Raw genomic sequence first — 23662 nt, 5'->3', positions numbered from 1 at the left:
TTATGTTAAAGGGTTGGTTACTAGTTTTAGGTTAAAGGGTTGGTTACTAGTCTTAGGTTAAGGGGTTGGTTACTAGTCTTAGGTTAAAGGGTTGGTTACTAGTCTTAGGTTAAGGGTTGGTTACTAGTCTTAGGTTAAAGGGTTGGTTACTAGTCTTAGGTTAAAGGGTTGGTTACTAGTCTTAGGTTAAAGGGTTGGTTACTAGTCTTAGGTTAAAGGGTTGGTTACTAGTCTTAGGTTAAAGGGTTGGTTACTAGTTTTAGGTTAAAGGGTTGGTTACTAGTTTTAGGTTTAAGGGTTGGTTACTAGTTTTAGGTTAAGGGGTTGGTTACTAGTCTTATGTTAAAGGGTTGGTTACTAGTCTTAGGTTAAAGGGTTGGTTACTAGTCTTAGGTTAAGGGGTTGGTTACTAGTTTTAGGTTAAGGGGTTGGTTACTAGTCTTAGGTCAAAGGGTTGGTTACTAGTCTTTGGTTAAAGCGTTGGTTACTAGTCTTAGGTTAAAGGGTTAGTTACTAGTCTTAGGTTAAGGGGTTGGTTACTAGTTTTAGGTTAAGGGGTTGGTTACTAGTCTTGGGTTAAAGGGTTGGTTACTAGTCTTAGGTTAAAGGGTTGGTACTAGTCTCAGGTTAAGGGGTTGGTTACTAGTTTTATGTTAAAGGGTTGGTTACTAGTTTTAGGTTAAAGGGTTGGTTACTAGTCTTAGGTTAAGGGGTTGGTTACTAGTCTTAGGTTAAAGGGTTGGTTACTAGTCTTAGGTTAAGGGTTGGTTACTAGTCTTAGGTTAAAGGGTTGGTTACTAGTCTTAGGTTAAAGGGTTGGTTACTAGTCTTAGGTTAAGGGGTTGGTTACTAGTTTTAGGTTAAAGGGTTGGTTACTAGTTTCAGGTTAAGGGGTTGGTTACTAGTCTTATGTTAAAGGGTTGGTTACTAGTCTTAGGTTAAAGGGTTGGTTACTAGTCTTAGGTTAAGGGGTTGGTTACTAGTTTTAGGTTAAAGGGTTGGTTACTAGTTTTAGGTTAAAGGGTTGGTTACTAGTCTTAGGTTAAGGGGTTGGTTACTAGTCTTAGGTTAAAGGGTTGGTTACTAGTCTTAGGTTAAGAAGTTGGTTACTAGTCTTAGGTTAAAGGGTTGGTTGATAGTCTTAGGTTAAAGAATTGGTTACTAGTCTTAGGTTAAAGGGTTGGTTACTAGTCTTAGGTTAAAGGGTTTGTTACTAGTCTTATGTAATAGCCATTATCTCTAAAATGTTCGGATTAGCGAAGGGGCGGTTATTTGATATTTTTCGCCTTAGTGAGGCGCTTATTTGAGAGCGGTAAATGGAGCATTATCAGTGTTTTAATAGACCGTTGTATTGCTGTTTTCAAAAATAGAAAGATAACGCAGCGGAGGTCAAGCAAGACTATTTCGACTCTCATAAGGCTCTTCTGAGTTCTCCCTTCTTGTCCTCGCGCCCTTTCGCATCCCCGTGAACTTCCCTGGCGTCACGAAAATAGCTCAAGTCCAGACGAAACATTACAAGCGATCTCTCATCGGCGGACGACCTCTTGAGATAATCGTATCATGATTATACCCATCCTCTACCGTCCTTAAATTGACATATGCGCTCCATTTGGCACATGCAATCGTTGACATTGTATGTTAGCGAATATTTAGGTAATTTAAACTATGATCCGCTGAAAATAGACGGTTAATAGGTCCCCCAAGAAGACTGACGTCTGGCCTAAACGCTCTTGTGTATTGCCCTGTACACTTTTCCATGGCTCAGATTGCTTCCCCCTTTCTCTCCTGTCTTTCTTTCTTATCGTTCCCCGGAGGATCCCGGTCCGTTTTTTGCGTTCTCTCGTCTTATGCCCCGCAAGGGTGGCTCTCTTTACATCACAGATAACGCGGTTATGGAATCCTCTCTATCCTGACTTTGTTATCTGAGGTTATCTCTTGGCTCCCATCTCTTCTAAGCACTGCTTGAAAGATTCCCGCGGACGCACGCACGGACTTACTCGCAAACCCTCTTACGGGTGCTTAAGCTTGGGATAATTCAAGTAGGTCCCATGCTAATGGAGAAGGCCACAAATTCTCCTTCTTTGAGTGCTTGTTGTGCTTAAACTGTTACGAGACTCGAATAAACCTCGGAGAAGTGATGGTTTGAAAAAAAAAACAGCCAGTGTGATCCCAAGGTCTGGTTCACACTATGTATTTTGCACTATGCAAGTTTCGAGAATCGATAACTCAGATGTGTCTGAATCAACTTTTGTATTTTAATTCACAAAACATCATGAATATTTCTACCTCGCTATTTAATTTATTGTTATATATTGTAGTTATTCTATTATTTAATGTTCAAAACACTCTGAAATAAGCGACAGATGCAGAAGCGAAAACATTTTCTTTTCTTTCTAGTTCTGCTTATGTTGAAGATTTTTGTGTGTGAACGCAAAAACCAAACATGAGAACCTACGTAAAGTCCCGCTTTTGATTTACTCTGGCTTTTGTTTTTTATCTCGCAAGTTCACACACCATATTGTTCTGATTCTGCTTTTGCCATAGTGTGAATCGTCCTTAGTAAACAGAACGTGTTTCGAAGTGCAACCAGTAATTTGTCGCAACTCCAGAGAATAGTAAATGGCGAACGTTTAAAGCGCTACCCATCCGAACATTCACTACCCAGCTCTACATAGGTCCATGTCGTTGAAGTATGCCAGCATAATCAGGACACAGCGGCCTTTTATGCGACGGGGACAAAAGTATTTGCCCTATACTAACAGAGGCCTTGCTTGTTGCATTTCGGGGGACGTGATGGGCTTAAAAGCAAGAGGGCAAATTTGTCCTGTCTTAGATGGTCTTCTTAAAGCTCCAGGGAAAAAGTGCCTTTGATAGCGAGCGCGAGCTTCGCTGTTATACGATCACCCCTCTAGTGTCTAGCTGAAGGAGATATTGGTTTTCTTCAAAGACAATCCCAAGAGGGAAAGAGTGAAGAAAATACAGACATTTTCACAATAACTAATTTGACAATCGCAATATTGGGGTCGTTCGGCATTTAAGAGCTTTTTCTATCAAGCCTTGGTTTTGTGATAAAGCATACGTTTTGGCGCGATGCGTGCGTTAATTCTGTCTGAATGATCTTACTGATGCGTGGAATGCATTAACTTTACTCATTTTTCGAGAAGTCCAACTAAATTGTCTGGGAAAAGTCCCTTCATAAGCATCAGCAAAATTCTTATATTTCCTCCCGCTAACATGAATTAACAAATAACGCGTTTCCTAATGCTTTACCTCTATCCTTTGTTGGCAAAACTGGGAATTTTTAAAGAGAGTTTTTTAAACGAGCTTCTCCGAGTTGCTTATTAGGAAACACTCTCTGGTGTGCTTGCAAGAAAGTTATTCTTAGCACCTAATTATTACAGTGCCGATGTTGGAATGTTAGCCAAGTGTGCAAAGAATGAGACCAACCGGTAATAATGTGCCTAGTTCTCGCTCCCTCTATAGATTACGATCTAAATCACCGATTTCTAGCGCTACCATATCGAGTCAAAACTCAATATGTGATTGGAATTATTGAACCCAGTTGTTTAGTGTTGTTTCTTAAACTAGAACAGATGAGGGGTAGTTCTTCAATCTTAGTGAAAAACCTGATGTTCCACAAAACTACAAGTCATCGTTTAGAATAGCTCGCGCCTGCAAAATGCAAGAATTTAGTCCACTTTAACTTGTCATTCAAAGAATTGTAACTTCCATGCTCGACATTTCTGCTGTTCATTACCTCATAACTGTTTAGAGTGAATTAATTTATGAGCTAAGAACGTTATCCACATGTGCTCTAGGGGCTTTATTCTTATTTTTTAAAACGCGTGTTTGGCAATTAGTCTATGCTACATGTGGATAGGACTCGTAGGATGAGGGCCATAGCAAAACGAGGCACTTGCTCCGAAAAGGTCTTGCTTGTGCAGAGCTTTCAAACCTTATAAACATATCGCCTCGGTCATAATAGTATAATAGTATTGTTCCATTAATACTGTGTTGTTGGTTTTCTCCCGGCCATAATTTATATTTTGTATACGGCTCGTATGATGTAGTAAATTCTCAAATATCGACAAAAATGTCAATACATACTTGCTATACAAAAACAGTTTTTTCTAGGAAATTGCCTTTTTCTTGGTAATGTAATAACTAAGGTGTAGAATGTTGCTTGTGAGAAATACTAAAAAGACTATAGGAAGGTATTTTAGGTATAGAATTCGGTACCAAAAAACACTGGCTTAAAGTAAAACGGTAAAACACTAAAGCTCGCAAGGCCTGGTATCGCCGTGTTATTTCTGTAGCTTTTAAAATCCACTACTAAAAAAACTCTTGCATCACTGAAGTTTAAATTGCAGCCCTGCAGTGAATTCGATTAGGACTATGTACATCTTTTCCTCACTGTGCATCTTTCTTTATACCAAATTTCATATCTGGTTTCGACTTCATTCTTGCATATACGAGAGACACACAAGTGAACTTTTCCCTGTATCGCTTGGGCCAGTTCTTGTGGCAAATCTTAACTAGGTGATCTACCCATCGCTACCTCATAGGTGTCTCTTATACTTCATAGAGCAAATCCAATAAAGATTACAATCTACAAGAGAGACGTTCCCGGAAACACTAGATAGCATCAAAACAGTCAATGAATAAAGTATATCGATATCGATTTGTAGACGCCTCTCCCTGCGCTTAGAGGATTTCTAGCAAAAAAAAAACAAAATACGTATTCTCAGGAGCCCGCTACGCGCAAAACTAACGTATCTATTTGATAACCAATAACATTTTTAGCCTGGTGGTTATAACCTATATAGATAATTTCCAAAGACTTTTATACAATCATATGTTCTTGGTATTTGCAAAGAGATGTTGTTGTAAGTTTAGGGTTGTATGATTGATGACGATTTTTATCTGCTTAGCGCACTTTTATACTGAGACATTGCATGTGTGAAGTTCACCTCTGCCGTATGTTCTCAATCCTATTGCTTATTTGCCTACTTTTATATATTTAACATTTATCTGTAAAGCTTGTGTATGATTTAGTACTTATTTTCTTCGCTTCTTATCAAGCTACAGCCTTTTTTGATATTTCTTCGATGGAATTGGCACACTACTCGTTGAAACAATAACACATTTGAATAAAATAAACACTAAATCTTATATATCAAGTGATGGAGTCGTTTGAGTTTGAAGATCCTTCGGTTGACTCTACGAGTCGTATCTTTGGGGTTAAGGTGTCTATATTGATGGCGTGAAGGTAAGGAGCTTGTGTCTCGATCTTTATTTTATCCGCAGTCGCGGACTTTTCTGGCAGTTCCCCGCATTCAACGCACTTATTCTCCGCCTCTCGCTGCATTTCTTGTAAAAGACCATCCAAGAACTTAATGTACTTCATTGTTGAACGCAAAATCTCGTGTTTTGAGAGTTTCTTGTCAGGCGGATAAGTCGGCAATAGTTTGCGCAGCTCGGCAAACGCCAAGTTAACTTGGTATTGGCGCCATCGTTCTCTGCTATTCGTAAAGAGACGTTTGTGGAAGGAACTGTTATCCTGTCTGCAGTGCTCCACACGCGGCACTCTGCGCTTCGCTGACCCGGCGCCGCCACGATGAATGGCCACTATAGACGGGATACCCTTGTTCAGACCGCAATGGTTCCTTGGTCGCACGTATCGCGCAGTCTGCACGCTCTTCCCTGGAATAGGATGGCTTAACATCTCAATCTTCCCCATCCAAGCATCACCCAGTGGCCCCGCGAGTTCTGAATACACTTCGATGAGCAAGCAGGAATGAGGGAGGTGGTAAAGTGTTTACACACTGTTTACCACCTTATACCCCTGACTTGTGCGTAGCGTGCATAATAATCCGGTTGCATTCACAGACACGTGAAGAAGAGACTAAATACGTTTACGTGCCAAATATAGGAAGCATTAGGCGGTTATTCATTTAGTGTCGAAACCCGAATACGCTAACGATGGTGGTTTTCCCAGAGCTCCCGCTGCCCTGTGTTACGTACGTTAGCGGCGAGTCGACGTTTAACCGAAGCTTAGCTTAATTAGTCGATAAACGTAGCCAGTGATGTGCGCTCGGCCAATAGAGAGCGCGTTTAGTTTTCTTATCACTATCATCGGCAAACGAGCAATTGGTGGCACTTGTTCAGTGACGCTATGATCGCTAAATACACTAAGAAAGCTTTAAACAGTTTGTTTACGTAATTGGAATTAAAGGGATTGAGTTCTAAACCTCTTCTCTTTAATTAGTTCTCGGTAAACTTTTTATCTTGCTGTGTCTCGTTTTCATTTATCGAAAAAGGATTCTCAATTGGAATAAGCTCGGACGTAGTATAGCTATACTAAGTATACCTATTTCTGGGTGTCCTTTAGGTGGAATTAGATTCGAGTTAGGAATTATGCTACTCAAGGGATCAATGTCCAAGATAAAAACTAATAGAATGGTTTATTTGCATTGAGAGTTTTAAAGGCCAGTAGTTACCGAGCACACAGAATACGCGGGACTGTAGGACGGCGACACTAGACGCAAAACTGGGACGCGAAACTTGGGCGTGGGACGCCGGTTAGGACGCAATACTGGGAGGCGAAACTTGGGCGTGGGACGCGGGTTAGGACGCAAAACTGGGAGGCAATATTGGAGCTGGGATTAGACGCGAAATTGGACGCAAAACTGTGACACGAAACGGGGGCATGGGACGCGAGTAAGGACGCAATACTGGAACTTGGAATAGATGCGGGACTAGACGCAAAACTGGGGCGGGACGCGGGTTAGGACGCATAACTGGAAGGCAATATTGGAGCTGGGATTAGACGCGAAATTGGACGCAAAACTAGGATGCAAAACGGGGGCATGGGACGCGGGTTAGGACGCAATACTGAAACTTGGAATAGATGCGAACTAGTTGCGGGACTAGACGCAAAACGGCGGGTGCTATATTGGAGCTGAACGCAATACTGAAAGGGAACGTGGTTTTGATACATTGGACGCGACACCAGACAAGACTGGGGTTGCTTCACTGGAACTGGAACGCAGGGCTGTCGCACCTTATGAGGGTGTTGTTTTGGGACTCAAGTGTAAAAAAGAATATTTTATCCGTGAGATCGAGTCATTGAGACAGTGGAGAAGTAAACTGCAATGCTCGAACGTCGCACATATCTGCGAGTGATTATCAGATAAAAAACGTACACATTGCATGATTACTATCCATAGCTGCTCATGAACTGATTATTATGATAATAAAATGACCCCTGCATATCTATAACAGCTCAGAGATTTAATCAAAACAATATTTCATCTCGCAAAAATAATTGGAGAACGCTTCGTTTACACTTTGCAGTCTTTTTGTCGTGTGAAATATCCTTCGCCTTTCCGTTATTAGACCAGGCTGATCCAGACGAGCCGATTCGTCTAAAAAAAATAAACACATACGAGAACGGCCCGACAAATTGGCCCGACGAATCGGCGTGTCTGACAATACTAACAGATGTTTGGTGTCAGGCACGATTGTTCTCCACAGGTCTGGCCGACAATTGGCCCGACAAAATGACAGCTTGTAAACCCTCGGGGCGACAATAGGCCTTACAAATCAGTGCGTGTTACTTTTTGGTTTTCAGGGTAGGGTAGGGGAGAGAGGGGGGGAGGGGGATTCGTGTTGATGGCAGCCTGAAACGTGTATTGAAGGACTCATGCGTTCATTTGCGCCTATTTATGTAGCTTTCCTAGACCACACCCAATACGTGATGGGTTTATAAACCCTACCCATGAACATTATCAGTTATCGCACACCAATGTCATAATATATTATCATGATATGTTTATGCAACAAATTGGTCCGTTTTTAGGTTTCCTCTCCCCTATTTGGGTTATCTCTCCCCTACCCGAGGGTGTCTCATCTCTACCCGAGGGACTCTCTTCCCTACCCGAGGGTCTCTCTTCCCTACCCGAGGGTCTCTCTTCCCTACCCGAGGTTCTCTCTTCCCTACCCGAGGTTCTCTCTTCCCTACCCGAGGGTCTCTCTTCCCTACCCGAGGGTTCTCTCTTCCCTACCCGAGGGTCTCTCTTCCCTAACCAAGGGGCTCTCTTCCCTACCCGAGGGTTCTCTCTTCCCTACCCGAGGGTCTCTCTTCCCTACCCGAGGGTCTCTCTTCCCTACCCGAGGGTTCTCTCTTCCCTACCCGAGGGTCTCTCTTCCCTACCCGAGGGTCTCTCTTCCCTACCCGAGGGTCTCTCTTCCCTACCCGAGGGTCTCTCTTCCCTACCCGAGGGTTCTCTCTTCCCTACCCGATGGTCTCTCTTCCCTACCCGAGGGTCTCTCTTCCCTACCCGAGGGTCTCTCTTCCCTACCCGAGGGTCTCTCTTCCCTACCCGAGGTTCTCTCTTCCCTACCCGAGGTTCTCTTTTCCCTACTCGAGGTTTTCTCATCCCTACCCGAGGTTCTTTCTATGTTCCTCGATGTCGTAAAGATAGCGTATGTGTAACCGAGCAACGACTCTTGTCCAGCGCTTGTGTTCTAACAAAGTGATTAGTGCTTGTGCTTTCCGCGCTGACGTTTCGATCCGGGGACTGATAGAAGGCTTGTAGCCGTAACAGTAATTATAGCATCCGCGGAGTAATTTGCGGCTGAGAGTCCCGAGCGTGAGTCACACGAGACGAAACATAAACATAATAAGACGATAAGTTATTTTGTTCGCCGACTAACCGCCACAGGGGATTCTACCAGAACGTGGGAACTCTGCGTAGACAGGAAGATAAAACTGCAAGTGATGTGAATTTTTCTCTTGCTTTTGAACGTCGTCTTGGTCCGTCATCGCGTGCAGTGGGGCCACTTATTCGGACCCCACACACATCTGGTTTTGCTGCCATCCGCGCGCATTGGTCAGCAAGAAATCACAAGTTATTTGAATAGCGAGTAAACGAATTGACTCTAGATTGTTATCAGGAGGTGAAAGCGGCCCTGCAAACAGGAAAACGGAAAAGCGAGCCACAGCTTGGACGCGTGTGAGAGCACTCGACGAATTCTGCGCGCAACTGAAACAGCTCCAAGAACTGAGCGGACGGCGTGGTCTGGAAAGAAGAAGTGGCTCCTGTCAGATTTATTAAGACCTCACGCGCAGGCTCTGGTTAATTAACCTGTGTTAATAGCGTATCATTAGGACAATACTACCATCTAATTGGATTAGAATCCTTGACTACGTATCGACAGTCCTGCTGGCGTTGTAAATACGTTCGATGTTGACACTGTGATTTGTATACCATGGGGGAACATTGCTACTTCCCTACTCAGAACTACCTTGAGGTCTGTATCCCTGGTTCTCTTCACTCGCCTACTGAGCTATCACCATCCTCTTCCTTTTCCTCTAGTGAGGACTGCCCCTTCGCGAGTCTCCCTACGCTAGGATTCCCCAGCCGAACTGTCACGAACAAGAAAGAAAGATGGCGGCAACAAAGTGTGAACCTGGCGTTTGCAGAGATTCGCAAACTGCTACCAACCTATCCACCGGATAAGAAGCTCTCAAAAGTTGAGATTTTACGAACGGCGGTCAAGTACATTCAATTTCTCGATGGCGTCTTAGAGGGGATGGGAGATGGAGAGGAAATAAGGGGGAGGGATGTGCCCGGAGAATTGCCTTGGATGGTAGGAGAACACCCGATGGATGGGCTTCCACAGAGACATTCCTCGCGAAAAAAATGACGAGATTTCTAGATCTTATTCGCAAAGAAGTACACAAGTTCAATGTATATAGACTGTCATGGCGGCTCAGACGTAACGCCTCTTATATCTGATTATCCATACGTACGTGATACAAACTATAAGCTGTGCAAATGGGATATTTAATTGAAGCATAGTCCTACGCAAAGGAGGATATATCGAAGCATCGGAATTTGGCAGAGCACTTGACATTTGTTAAGCCTGTTTTACTGTTGAGACAGTGCAATAACATTCTCTAAAAATCTTGTTAATGGAACTACAGAAATTATCAGCCACAAAATAATATTTAACAAATGAGAAAACCCCTTCGATTTTTTGGCTTCTTAGAGTGAACTTTTTAAGTAAGCATTTGTGAACTTGTGGTTGTTTTTGTGAACCTTCCGGTGTTGTTTTCTCGCTTGTGTTTGTTTTATATTTTAACACTGGGAATATACCACTCGATTTCGCGATGAGTGTAAGCAGAGCATACACTCCTCTAAGCTGATTAAAAAACACCCACTGATCAGCACTCGCTGTAGATATAACCCACGAGTGCAAGGGGAGAAAATTAGTACAATAGTAGTACGATAGAATAGTACGGTAGAATAGTATAGGTAAACGTTCACGACATTAACCTTAATAAAAAAAAGTACATCGAAAGTAAGGTTTATATAAACATCAAAATAAATAGTTATTTACTCTTTTTTGTGAACATTGCAACCGCCTCACCCCTCCCTCCCCCTATATGTAGATGCTTTACCACGCGCCCACACCAAACTAACCTAGAACTCGCACCACGAGCCTATTAGCTGCGAAGTGAACTGGCGTTTTCTAAAGTCAGTGAAACTGGGCTTTAAGCTGCTAAGTAATGCTGCCGTAACCGTGCTACTAATGTAGTTTGCGGCAGGTCTAGCTTGCATAGCAGCATTAACTAGAATCTTCAAAACCTAGCTCTGAGCGTTACTAGAACTCATAAACATTTTGAGGACGAAGAATTTACCTAAGAGTGGCCTTGGTGGCCCCTGCACATTGAGCGGGTCAGTGACAGGCCTTATCGTGGGAATTATTATGCTGTAATGCTATAATGGGCACAATAGAGATCATTGCGTCAGATGTCAGCCGTGGACTGACTGTAAGTGTACACATTAGCCATGATTGAGGCTGTCTGGCTGATTGTATCAGTTCGGGTTTTGGTTATTTGGACAATAGTTGGGGTTGGAGCCCTTTGCAAGGTCAAGTGGTATTTCTATACTCCTGATAAAATGGCGACTTTGAATGCCATTTCAAAATTGCTCTCTCAGCAGTGAAGACAAAGGGTTAAAGTACGGTAATAATAACGGAAGTTAAATTCGAATTTCTTTTATCATAAATACTCACGATATAACCTTTTAATATCCTTTTGAATAGAGTTCAGTTATTCCCCAATTACACCGTGTCTTTTAAACTTGGAAATGTCTAAAAACCAAATGAGGAGGCTATCAAAACGTTCCATACCTTTTAACGTAATAAACCCTATGGCAGAAACAACGTACAAACAATAATCAAGGGAGCACAGTTTGGCTACATAGAGCCAAAACTTATAAAATCTCCCAAACACCGAAACAGAGCCTCACCTAACAATTTGTTTTTTTAAGACTCGTGTCTCATTCCTTTGGCTTGTCTTACACTGACTAATACGTTTTGCCGATTTATTACTCTGGTAATATTGATCCTAAATAATTCTGAAAGGATTGTCCAACTCGTTTCCCTCATCCACAAGGTTCAAGTGGGAAGGGTCAGTTTTCCTCTCTAGAGCTGTTAGCTTTGCCTCTCGTGTTTGGTGTGATAGCCTGTTTAGTTCTTTCATGCCTCAACAAATATGTAATTGAAATGAACCTTTATCTCTTACCGCCCTGCAGTGTTTGGGCGTGGCGGATCAGTGTGTCTTCTCTAAGCATCCTACTGCTTGTAGAATAAATGAACCATCTAATGGGTGTCTAGGGGGGACCTCGCGATATTATGCTTCGAATGCCAGTTATTCTAAACACCACGCAAGCGCACGCCAGTAATTTTGTGCCAGTGCTTTTGCTCAGCAGTCTCGTTTTTTGTTGAGCTTGTGTTTGACCGATTCTCATTTGCTTTGTACATATACTTCACCATTTCTTATTTGTTTTTCACATATACTTCACCGATTCTCACTTTGCGCTTCACCTTCGGGAATCCAGGACTTCGAGTTTAGCGTAACGATGCGCGAGAACGAGGCAAAACAAGGAGGCTGTGGAGAGGGAGGGGGGGGGGGGGGGGGAAGTAGTAGACAGGAGTAAGGAGAAAGGAACTAGAAGACATTCTCTTCTTTGTCGCATTGTTTTTTTAGAACAGTCTAGGTTTTCAGATCTCAGGTTGTACAAACAACTTTAATTAGCTGAGAATTTACAGTCAATACCCGTCATACCTTGCGAGCATGTCGAGAACCGAGATTTTGTTGTGCGAGGAAGTCTTTATTTTCAGCATATACCATCCGCCTTGCCCTATTCGAAGTGATAAATACACGCTTGCCCTATTCGAAGTGATAAATACACGCTTGCCCTATTCCAAGTGATAAATACACGCTTGCCCTATTCCAAGTGATAAATTCACGCTTGCCCTATTCCAAGTGATAAATACACGCTTGCCCTATTCCAAGTGATAAATACACGCTTGCCCTATCCCAAGTGATAAATACACGCTTGCCCTATTCCATGTGATAAATACACGCTTGCCCTATTCCATGTGATAAATACACGCTTGCCCTATTCCATGTGATAAATACACGCTTGCCCTATTCCATGTGATAAATACACGCTTGCCCTATTCCATGTGATAAATACACGCTTGCCCTATTCCATGTGATAAATACACGCTTGCCCTATTCCATGTGATAAATACACGCTTGCCCTATTCCAAGTGATAAATACACGCTTGCCCTATTCCATGTGATAAATACACGCTTGCCCTATTCCAAGTGATAAATACACGCTTGCCCTATTCCATGTGATAAATACACGCTTGCCCTATTCCATGTGATAAATACACGCTTGCCCTATTCCATGTGATAAATACACGCTTGCCCTATTCCATGTGATAAATACACGCTTGCCCTATTCCATGTGATAAATACACGCTTGCCCTATTCCATGTGATAAATACACGCTTGCCCTATTCCATGTGATAAATACACGCTTGCCCTATTCCATGTGATAAATACACGCTTGCCCTATTCCATGTGATAAATACACGCTTGCCCTATTCCATGTGATAAATACACGCTTGCCTTATTCCATGTGATAAATACACGCTTGCCCTATTCCATGTGATAAATACACGCTTGCCCTATTCCATGTGATAAATACACGCTTGCCCTATTCCATGTGATAAATACACGCTTGCCCTATTCCATGTGATAAATACACGCTTGCCCTATTCCATGTGATAAATACATGCGCTCAAGAGGCACACGGACAATCCAGATTTCAAGTTCTGATTTTGATGGTAACCAGAAAATACGCCTTAATTTCATATCGTTTACTTACTGTCTTAATGCTCTCTTTGTTGATATATAGGTGTATCCCCCACCCCAACTCCCATCTATCACCTCGCAGTCAGATATGAAACAAGGCCTGGAACAAACAGAGCGCATAGTACACGGGAAGCCACTGTCAACTGGAAGATCAGGGGCGGATCCATGGCTTTGTGCTGAGAGGAGGCCTTGACCCAATGACAAATACTTCGTTACATTGGCCCCTCAGACTCTCACCGATAACATGTTTGGGGGCATGCATTCTCAAGAAAGATACCCTCCCAGGAACTTCAACTTTAAATACTCTCTGACCGAAAATCAGTGATATTTCGTGAGGCATGCACTTTCCCTGGAGGACAGCCTGAGAGGGGTTTAATCCCCTCCCCCTCCCCCTCTCGCCCTAGATCCGCTGCTGATCATCTAAAGTACTTATATCGCATCCAGCTTTTAGCGGTTTGTGTATCGATCCGTGATGGCCGAGGAGGTCAAGCCTTAGCCATATGGTAAAGCCATTCACTTCCTAACGCAACAAATACATCCAAAAGCTTCCTGTAGTGTAAAGAAAACACCACAAGAGAGTGAACTTAATAACATGTTGGTTCAAAGGTTTAGAAAGTCAAGGCTACCCCCGGTCTCCGAAATACCAAGATTATTTACCATTATAAATTTACAGACAAATGCGGAGAGGAAACATCTTACAATACTGTCCGAGATATAGCCTTACACCTTAGATTTGCTAGGGCGGTAGCCCCTGTAACATAAAGAAATGCGCGATCTTGTAGTTTTCTAATTATTTTATACTCGCCGCAAGGAGGGGTACATGTCCCACACCTCCCCCTATCAACTTATTCCACTTATCCTTCAAGTATAGTTATAAAGCCTTACAAATAAAAGAGCAAATGTGCGTCATTTCTTTTCGACGATGACCATTCGAGCACCGTAAATTTCAATGCCAGAACGGTTAGGTAAGACATGCGAGCAACGAGTATTATATACATTATTATTAGCCCCTGTCATAGCCTAATAGGACTTTAAGAGGGTCATTCTGGGGCCTATCAGAATACAACCACGTATATTTTACGCCTATACCCGAGTACCCCCTCCCCCTCCCCTTGCGTCACGACTATATCCGAGTACCCCCACCCCCTACCCCTTGCGTCACGTCTTTACTCGAGTACCCCCCTTGCGTCACGTCTATACCAGTATACCCCGACCCCCCTTGCGTCACGTCTATACCCGAGTACCCCCCTTGCGTCACGTCTATACCAGTGTACCCCCACCCCCCTTGCGTCAAGTCTTTACCCGAGTACCCCCCTGGCTTCATATTCTTGCAGTGTTTTTATTGCAAGTGGCGAACATGCCTCGTTGTTATCTCTCATATCGATGGCCCTGCGCATGCCATAAGGTACCCATATGGCAGGGTCAGCGGCTCTCTTTGGGTCGATTTCCGTGTAAGGTGAATTATTCCTTATCTTTACTTGCGATCTGGAGCCGTGGGGGTCTGAAAACACCCTTTTTCGGAATCAATCAATGTGGTTTTATTTACGAAAGCATTCTCTTGTGATCTTTGAAGATAAAACTAATGGTTTGAGCTCTCTAATGTGGGAAAAAGGTGAGAACAAAGGCGAAGAAAAAGTAGACTGCTCCTATGGGTTCGCAGCCCGCGGCTAATCAGTACCAGGGGCTTCACATTCAATGCTTTCCCAGTCCGGCGTTTTCAGATCGAAAGACCTGCTCTCTCTCAGGACATTTAATGCTTCTCAGATGTCAGTTCTGACTGCCCTCCAAACTGAATTAGGTTGATGTACTTGAAGACATGAAGGCGTAGTTTTGCCCTCTTTAGTGACAGTGGTTACACATTGACCCTTATAGTCCGTTATATGACTTTTAAGCTTTTTCTATACTGCCAGGTACAATTGTTTGTGAAGCGCGTTTGAACCATCTATAGTGTTTTTCTAAGATGCTATACATTGAAACATTAACTGCAGTTCAAGAAAAGGAAGCACGGCTAAGTAGGGATAGCGCCAATGAACGAGCTCACAACCGGTATATAGTTACCAGTCTCACTCCGTGGAGCTGAGTTGCATAAATCAGAGATAACTTGTGGTCTTCTCGTCGTATTAAAGCTATGAATTTTTAAATGTGGACTTTAAAAGCTCACTAGCATACACAGATTGGCACCAGTTGGGCCAAGACGGGACGCTATCACAGTCTATTACCCGTGCAGTTCGGCAACCATGGACAGCTGTTTCGTCCTTATTAGGACTCGTCAGCATGGCATAGCCGGTTTGCCTCAGTTAAACTTCATCGGCAAAAAAACTGCAGGGCGACTTCGACTCGAACGAAGTGCTTTAAACCACAGCTTAGATCCATGTGGGATCTAGAGATGCGACCGGGCTAGCGTGATGCCAATTGTGCGGATCACGCATGCGACCTTTGCTAGTCTAAAACTCCGTCGGATAGCCAAACTATCCTTGCGAGTATGTATACATAAATGTGGACTTTAGAAGCACACTAGCATACACACATTGTATGCACCAGTCGGGCCAAGACGGGACGCTAGCACAGTCTATTACCCGTGCAGTTCGGCAACCATGGACAGCTGTTTCGTCCTTATTAGGACTCGTCAGCATGGCATAGCCGGTTTGCCTCAGTTGAACTTCATCGGCAAAAAAACTGCAGGGCGACTTCGACTCGAACGAAGTGAAATATCCGGCTGAACGTTTTTATAAAGAATGTTCTTATAAAATAAAAAGAGACACACAAAGTACACAAAATCTTGTTGTTGTCTACTCATCGTGTGTATAACGCTCATATTTTCGGCGATCATCCTAAACGAGACATGATATACTCAGACAAGATTAAGATTGTATCAGTTGGTCTTTGGTCGTACAATTCGCTTTTATCAAGTGTCGTCAATTGGCATGATAAGCCAGCCATTACGTCGATACTCCGTCAAGAAAGCGATCTTTCCTAGCCTAATCTATAAGCTTAATCTCTACGGGGGGAAGGGGGGGGGGGGAGTGGTTTTGCGGGTTAGTGGTTTTGCGGTTTTCAGTTAAATATGTCTCGGAATTCCGATTTTCATATTCTGACGCATATTCTGACGCTACGCACTGTATGAGATTTCGGGAAACAAGCTCTGTTATAACGGCAATTGAGTTTTTTTTTAAATAATTAAAGGATAGAAAACCGATAGAGAAAGCGTACCGTGGGCTAGTGAGAGGTGTACTTATTGTGGTAAATGATTCTTTACCCCTCAGGATGTGTTATACCAAATATATACCCAAAACGGCGTAGCATTTTACCAAATATAGTAAAAACGGGTGAAACAACATAGGTAAATTTACATAGATTGTAGATTGTAGATTGTTCTTATTTCGAAATCCGTTTTCTCAACCGATACAATTACTTTTGCCGTGATGATTTTTAGGATTACTATTAAAGATGTCCCTTCTAGTTTTTTGTTCTTGAGAACATCTAATTTCTCCACTGGTCTGCTATATAATAAAACGGCGTTTTTAATGTTCAACTGATTGAGTTCTTTATAAAGTAGACTGGGATATAATATCATTAGGTTGTCTGATTATTCAAACCACGTGGAAAGTGGCGTAGTTACCGACTCCTATTCGTTGGCCCCTCTCGACAAAGAGCGGCATCCTGAAGCCGCTCACAGAATGAATACATGTGTCACCTTACCATAGGTACAATGCGATCACGGTGACAACGGCTGCTACCTTAACTTTTTGTTTGAACTTTTAACAAGAAAGAAATGATCCAAACATGCTGAATCAAATACTTTGCTTTGCAAAAAAAAAAAAAAAAAAAAACGAATAATATTTTAATATTATTCGTTTTTTTTTTTATCATCAGAATTAAAATTATCATTAAATAATCATTAAATTTATCATCAGAATTAAAATTCTGATGATAAATTTCATAAATTATTGACCGAAGTTCGTGGGCCGTAAAACTATCAAAGAATAAGGCTCCATGAGTTCTCGTACTGCCCAAGAAACGAGGTCAATAAGATATTTTATATTTTGCGAGAGGTTTTCATCGCAAAGTGTTGCGTTGTTGTACGATCCGCTAACAAACCAATGAGAGCCCGACTAGCATCAGTAAGCCATCTTAGCTGAATGTAATAAGAGATTTGTATACAGAAAAAGCGCTTTTGAATTACTGTAGTAATCATTTTGTTTCGATTAGTTTCAACCTCGATGCTCAACTCTGTCCCAATTCAAAGCTTCTGTTCGGCATTCTCTGGTTTGTTTCTCTCAATTGTGAGACTCAATTGTGTTTTAATTCCTATTGTTCGGTTATTAGGACGTGCCGATGGGCTGTCTCCACAACAGGTTGCTTTTTGTTTATCTTTTTAGTCTATTTGGTATTTTCTTTGATCTCCTCGTTCCACGCAGTAAAAAAACATGGAGTCTTGCGAACATAAAGATGGCATGTTGATACACCGAGTAATAGAAAATGATGTAAGATATTCATATCAACACAGCCAAATTTTATTGACATTCTCAAAAACAAGGCAGAATTTTATACCGCTAGCTCAGTAACCATTTGTAATCACTTTGATTTTTCAAAGAAATAAAACAATACACGATTTATTACACATAAAGAAGATTGCCGCGTATCTATGTCAATTATCTTGTTTTGATAACTTTTAGCATTACAATGGATTATAAGAGCTTAGGAGCGTTGTTAACTCCACCTTTTGTCAACATCAAATATCGCAAATATTTTTTAAAACAAAATTGGCTTCCTACCCGTGATTTCATAAAAGTGTCATATGGCGGAAAATAAAGTTAGCTTCCGGCATAATTTGGTGTTATTAGTATCATTCTTACTTATATTTGAAAGATAACTTTTAAAAGTTGAGGACAGTCCAGCGCTTTGGCTGCTCAACCATCGACATAAAAAAAGCTATCCTCTTATTATGAACCTATGAGCTGAAAGAATCACTTAAATCATGAAAGTAAAATGAGAAAATACGTAAACAGGCACCAATACCTTTCTTGGCTCCATGGTCAAATAATTCTGCTTTGGTTACAATAGAAGCATGGATTAATCGAGGATATTCTATAAAGATACAATGGCGAGCCCGCCTTCTTCCTTCCCCCCACTTCGAACACAGATCGCCATAAGCGCTCGCTTTGTAATGATAAAGTCAAGATAACTATTGCATTGCTTCCTTTCGGCATTCCTTGGTCTGTTTCTATACTATTCACACTCAATTGTCTTTTAATTCGTTTTGTTTGATTATTAGTACGTGTCAATGGGGCTGTCTTTACACGACAGGTTGCTCATTGTCTCTCTGTTTACTTTGTTGGAGTTGTTTTCAACTTCTCACAAATGGAGTTATTATTTTTATTTGCTCTTAAAGTTACAGCTAGTAATAACTTGAGTTGAAACCGAGAAAGCGGAGAAATTACTGATAGATTAAAAAAAAAAAACTCTTTTACGGTTTTATCACTGCCTTTTCGTTTCCAACCTCGAATTTATCGTTTCCGAACTCGTTGGTTTGTGTGTGGTCAACAAGAGCTTTGGCAATCCCCGAGTAGAGTAGCCGTCGTGTCTCTGTCTCTAGGATTGCGGAAAAAAACTAAATAGGATTGTGTAAGCGTGATGACAAACTTTACAAACTCTCCCTGACAAACCCTAAACATATTCTGTGGGGGCCGGTATTAGCATAGCCTCCCTCGCAGGCGATTTTAGGCAAGCGCGTCTTAGAAAAAAAGACCTTTATATCTGCTAAAGTGAACACATTTTATTTTACAAATTTGCTGCAATGGCAAGCTCAATAACACACTTAACATCTCAAAGACAGAAAGAGGGCGGATATGTTTTTTACCAAGTGAAAATCTAGTTATCCGAAGTTTTCTTCTATTGAAAAATAAAAGTAAACCAAATTTATTTTCACTTCTCTCTTCCTTAATAATGAGATTACTCCTTTTTTTCTCGTGATAAATGACCATGTCAAACTAGACACTTCCTGTTTGGTTCAGCCACAGTTCAGCTCAGGATTATAACACTATTATATTGTCTTTTAGAGTTTCCGAAACTCGGAAATGTAAAAATGTCCTCATGTCTTTCGTCAAATGCCTTTTTTGACCACTATACCGCTATATCGTCAATTTTTTTTTAGGATGATCTGATTATAAATGTAAAAATCCTGACCTAAAATACGGCAAATCAAAATCCATTTTGAAAACTCCAAGCACACAGACTCCTTTAAAATATTTTATCAAAACTCTAGCTTGAAACTATCTCTAGAGAAAGAATAATAGATCCCCCAACATTTTTGCTTTCTTAAAAGCGAATGCATTTATATATTACCTCTAATTTTAACTTATTTCTGTCATCGTCGAAATGATTCTAGCGAAACACTAATGTCTTTCTGGAAACATTCTCTGAATTATTGTGGCAATACTTTATGGGACAAAAACAATTCAAACATCTTGACCCGCCAATTCGCTCTCGACTTGTAGTACTGTATTGCGGCGGTAATCAACTCCTTGTCAAAATTAACTATATTCAAATCATTTTATTTGCTTTTGATCTGGTCCGCGGCTCGTGTCGGCTCGATAGCTCGCGCTCAGATGATTGTTTTGACTAAATACTCTAATCAACAAACATAATTGACAAAAAGCGCGTAAATTCGACACGTAAACGGAAGATTAGCAGCGGCAAATGCAACTTAACGAGACAAACTACAGATTATTACCACCACAATTGCTACTTTAACCCATGTGCTGTGTTACCAGTACAAACGGCAAGCGTATGTGAGCGAGTTTCCCCATGGCCTGAATATCCCGTATCTTTATAGACTCTGACGGGTTCATTTGAAGGATTTAACTAGAAATGTTACGAGCCGGAAAAGGATAAAATGATAAGCGATCACTGTTGGAATGATGGATAAAAAACGGATGAGTATATTTCGAAAATGTCAATGAAATTCTCTTGTTATTGTTCCTTTTATAATGACAAGTTACCTAAAGTCTAAGGATATACCATTTCGTAATGCTGCAGGTACGAAAGGCGCTCTCTTTTGAGGACAAAAGTTACTGGACCGACCTGTTCTATTGGAGTGTTTCTCCGAATTAACGGGACAATTGCTTTGTTTGAGGATCGCCTCCAGTAGTGGCGGGATTGTACAGAAAATCAGTGGCAAATCGCGGAGAGAAAACACACAAACTAAACAAACTAAGCGCATTTTTGGTAGATTAATAGTTTCTCTGGCTATGTGTTTTGTAAGACAAATATTTCTGTGGTATTTTGCTAGTCTAGGACCACACAACAATGTGCACTTGTTAATGATTACAAATTAAATTTTGTAAACAACTTGACACCGATTAGTGTGCCGAGCGAGACAAGCGCTGTGATTGGCGGAGATAAAGGATAGCCTGGTGAAACCCCTGGCGAGCCGTGAAAAGGCAATTTCCTTTCTTCGCGCGAAACCCGATCCGCACGCACGAGGTAACGAACGAACGACGGGTATAAAATCCCGGCCGAGTTTACAACAATGTGACTTGTGCTCGCTATGCGACCAGAGGTTATCTCACAGCGGATATAAACGGATAAGCAATTACATCGATCTCAGGACTCCAAGTCAGGCATAGGAGCAGTGTGAGACTCGCCTCTGACAACAGAGCGTACTCATCCGATCGTAGCGGAGATAATACGACTAGGGAACTAACCGGAACGCAACGAGGAGCAAGCCGAACAGATTTGAGCCTACCATGAGGGATTGTGAGATCGTTTCAAGCTGCGAGCAATCCCTTCTCTCGCCCTGTAGTTCTAGCAGTTCTGAAAACAGTCTGAGTCCGGGGCCTTCGCCGAGACTTAACCACCGATTCTTTGTCAGCCGTAAGGCTGTTAGTATCCCACTGGACGATAGAAGACACGCTTATATGAAGCGATTGTACACGAACAGTAGAGAACGCTGGAGACAGCAACACGTCAATTTAGCTTTTGCTGAACTTAGGAAACTCATTCCCACCTACCCTCCTGAGCGAAAACTCTCCAAAAACGAGATTCTAAGATTTGCTATGAAGTATATAAAGTTCTTAGAAAAGATTTTGAGCGATATGGACGATACTCCTATGACTGGCACAGCAAACGATAACAGCGAAGATTCCTCGGGTACCATCGGGTCTTGCCCAGAGTCCAGACCCGCTGAAGAAAGCCAGGAAAATAATGAACAATTATATGAGAAGCGCCCTGATCCATCGCCGTGTGCGGACGACGTGGCGGCTTTATTCCTCGGTCAATCGTAAACATTTCAAAAAAGAATTACAGATTTCTGCAGCCTTTACAATGAAGGGTCGTGGCTCTCTCCGTCTGCAGATTTTATCTCCCGAACTGTCAAAGGCTGTTTTATTCACAAACAAACTGTAAAATATGTAAAATGTTTGTTTTGAGTGTTTATGATTTGTGAATAGATCGGACGTGCGCTTTAGGTGTTTACTTTGATGAGTTTATCGGTGAAAGTATTGAGTTCATTGTTTATGAAGCTCGGGTTTTGGTTTATCTCGGTTGTAGATGAGAACTCATGATCACTTAGCCTCACGAGTGAACTGTAATTAATATTGCCAGTATTTGATCAGATAGTCCTTTCTATAACCAAACCAAAACGCTCACAAAAACCGCTCGCGCGCAATTGTAATATATTGTACATACAGATACACGGCCGTGTAATTAAATTATTGCTCTTATAATACCGTCAAATAAAACAATCCTTAAATCAATAAAGTTTGTTTGGAGTGTCGCACTAACTGTTATCTAAAGTGATAAAGATTTACGGACAACGCACAGAGGGAGGAAGGAAAAGGCGACTTGAGCATTCCGTGCATCGTGAAATGTAAACTAAGTAGGGACGGATGCCATCGCAAACCTAGCCGACGTTAAAAAAGCATTTCTGTCGAAATCGGTAGATTGCGTTCAAGATAAGGCCGAGTTATGCCCTTCCAAATAGCCTAATAAACAGTCATTTGAGCCGGCTCTGGTCCGATTATATCCAGACGAGCGTATCACTGCGCATCTGACAAGCAGGCAAGACTACAGAAGTGGACTGACCTAGCACTAACCTAGAATAGCCGTTACTCGCAGACAAGGGTATAGGTTCCCACGGCCAGAGCGCAAAGCTCTACCGCAGGCATGGAGGCGTGTTTCGTGCCAAGTGTCTTTTGGATAGGCCGAGTTCTTTCCATGATGGCGCAACCCCCACCGTGCGTGTGATCGCATTAGGCTGGGTGTCACTGTCAAGTAGCCACAGTTTAACCGAGTTGCGAGTGCATTAGAGAGGACATCACTACACGGTATGCAGCTTACGCTAGAAACGAGACAAAAACAACGAGTGGATTGAAGGCAAGGGGACATCTGCAGGCCATGCATGCACGGAGGAAAGCACATACCAGCGTGTAGGATTGAAACCCTTGTACTCACAAGCCCCCGTCAATCGCGCGTTAGCATCGCTAATTTGACAATTAACAGTACTTACGAACGACGCAAACCCTAGGCTACAAAGGTCTTAAAATCTCGAACGAATTACTTGTTACCCGCGAAGGAAGACGATTTTGGTGTTTTATACGCACTGGTAGATCATTATCAAAAGGGCAAATTCATAAAGATTGGCGAAAGATTTCTACGGGAGTATGAGCTGTGCATGAGTGTTATTAAACACGCATACCTGGCGGCCATAAACACAATGATAGTAGTGTCATGGTAGCACTATTCAAATCTTACTCATCACAAAAAAACAGATAAGGCCGACCTTGGTGTCATTGCACGACTTTGATACACCCGACACGCGACATGCGACACATTACAATTATATTGTTATTTTTCTTTCTGCGAGTACGCCAGTCGAGCGGGTTAACTGATTCTCTTGCATCTTGATGAGCTGGTTGTGAGGGAAATGTCGCGTAATACCACAATGCATCACACCGCACGCCATACCAAAAAAGAAACTACAAAGGAGTATGTAAACACGGTTATTTCTACAAGAGAAAAGGTGGCAACTTGCTTCATCGTATTACGGTACTATAAATGCAACCTCCTTGAAACAAACCCATATAAGAAAAGTAATCAATGGACACTATTTCACTCCAATTTTGCAACAGTCTGCAACTTTTTCAAGAGAAAAGTCATCACTCACATAATATAATGCGAACCTACAACGATCTAAAGACAAGCGGTCCCCTCTTCAAACCTCCTTTTATCTGTTCCTTCAGCTCCTCCTTGGAAAAACCTAACAAGGCTCTTTTAAAACTCTCTGAACAAGGACAGGAAGAAAGGATTGCCATATGTAGTAATATAAACACGTAAAAAAATTCGGTTTATGACTACCTATCTCTCTACATATGATATTTATCATTTATATTATTATTAGATATTTATCATTACTTGTTG

General features: G+C 41.9%; 3 protein-coding genes across 3 annotated transcripts; 2 read left to right on the top strand and 1 right to left on the bottom strand.

Moving 5' to 3' along the window:
* Positions 1 to 4344: 4344 nt before the first annotated feature.
* Positions 4345 to 6001, bottom strand: LOC125571925 (T-cell acute lymphocytic leukemia protein 1-like). Its single transcript, XM_048731942.1, has one exon. It carries the CDS (start codon positions 5738 to 5740, stop codon positions 5177 to 5179), a length of 564 nt encoding a protein of 187 aa, XP_048587899.1. The 5' UTR covers positions 5741 to 6001; the 3' UTR covers positions 4345 to 5176.
* Positions 6002 to 9273: 3272 nt separating this feature from the next.
* On the top strand, positions 9274 to 9711 carry LOC5518234 (T-cell acute lymphocytic leukemia protein 1). The gene has a single exon (XM_032362829.1). The coding sequence runs from the start codon at positions 9274 to 9276 to the stop codon at positions 9709 to 9711; it is 438 nt and encodes a 145-aa protein (XP_032218720.1).
* Positions 9712 to 20322: 10611 nt separating this feature from the next.
* On the top strand, positions 20323 to 21999 carry LOC5518235 (T-cell acute lymphocytic leukemia protein 1 homolog). Its single transcript, XM_032363017.2, has one exon. It carries the CDS (start codon positions 20992 to 20994, stop codon positions 21526 to 21528), a length of 537 nt encoding a protein of 178 aa, XP_032218908.2. The 5' UTR covers positions 20323 to 20991; the 3' UTR covers positions 21529 to 21999.
* The last annotated feature ends 1663 nt before the right edge of the window (positions 22000 to 23662 follow it).

Source organism: Nematostella vectensis, chromosome 1 (assembly GCF_932526225.1).
Source record: "Nematostella vectensis chromosome 1, jaNemVect1.1, whole genome shotgun sequence".
NCBI lineage: Eukaryota > Metazoa > Cnidaria > Anthozoa > Actiniaria > Edwardsiidae > Nematostella > Nematostella vectensis.
Note: the sequence above shows the minus strand (reverse complement) of the source record. Positions and strands in the feature narration are given on the sequence as shown.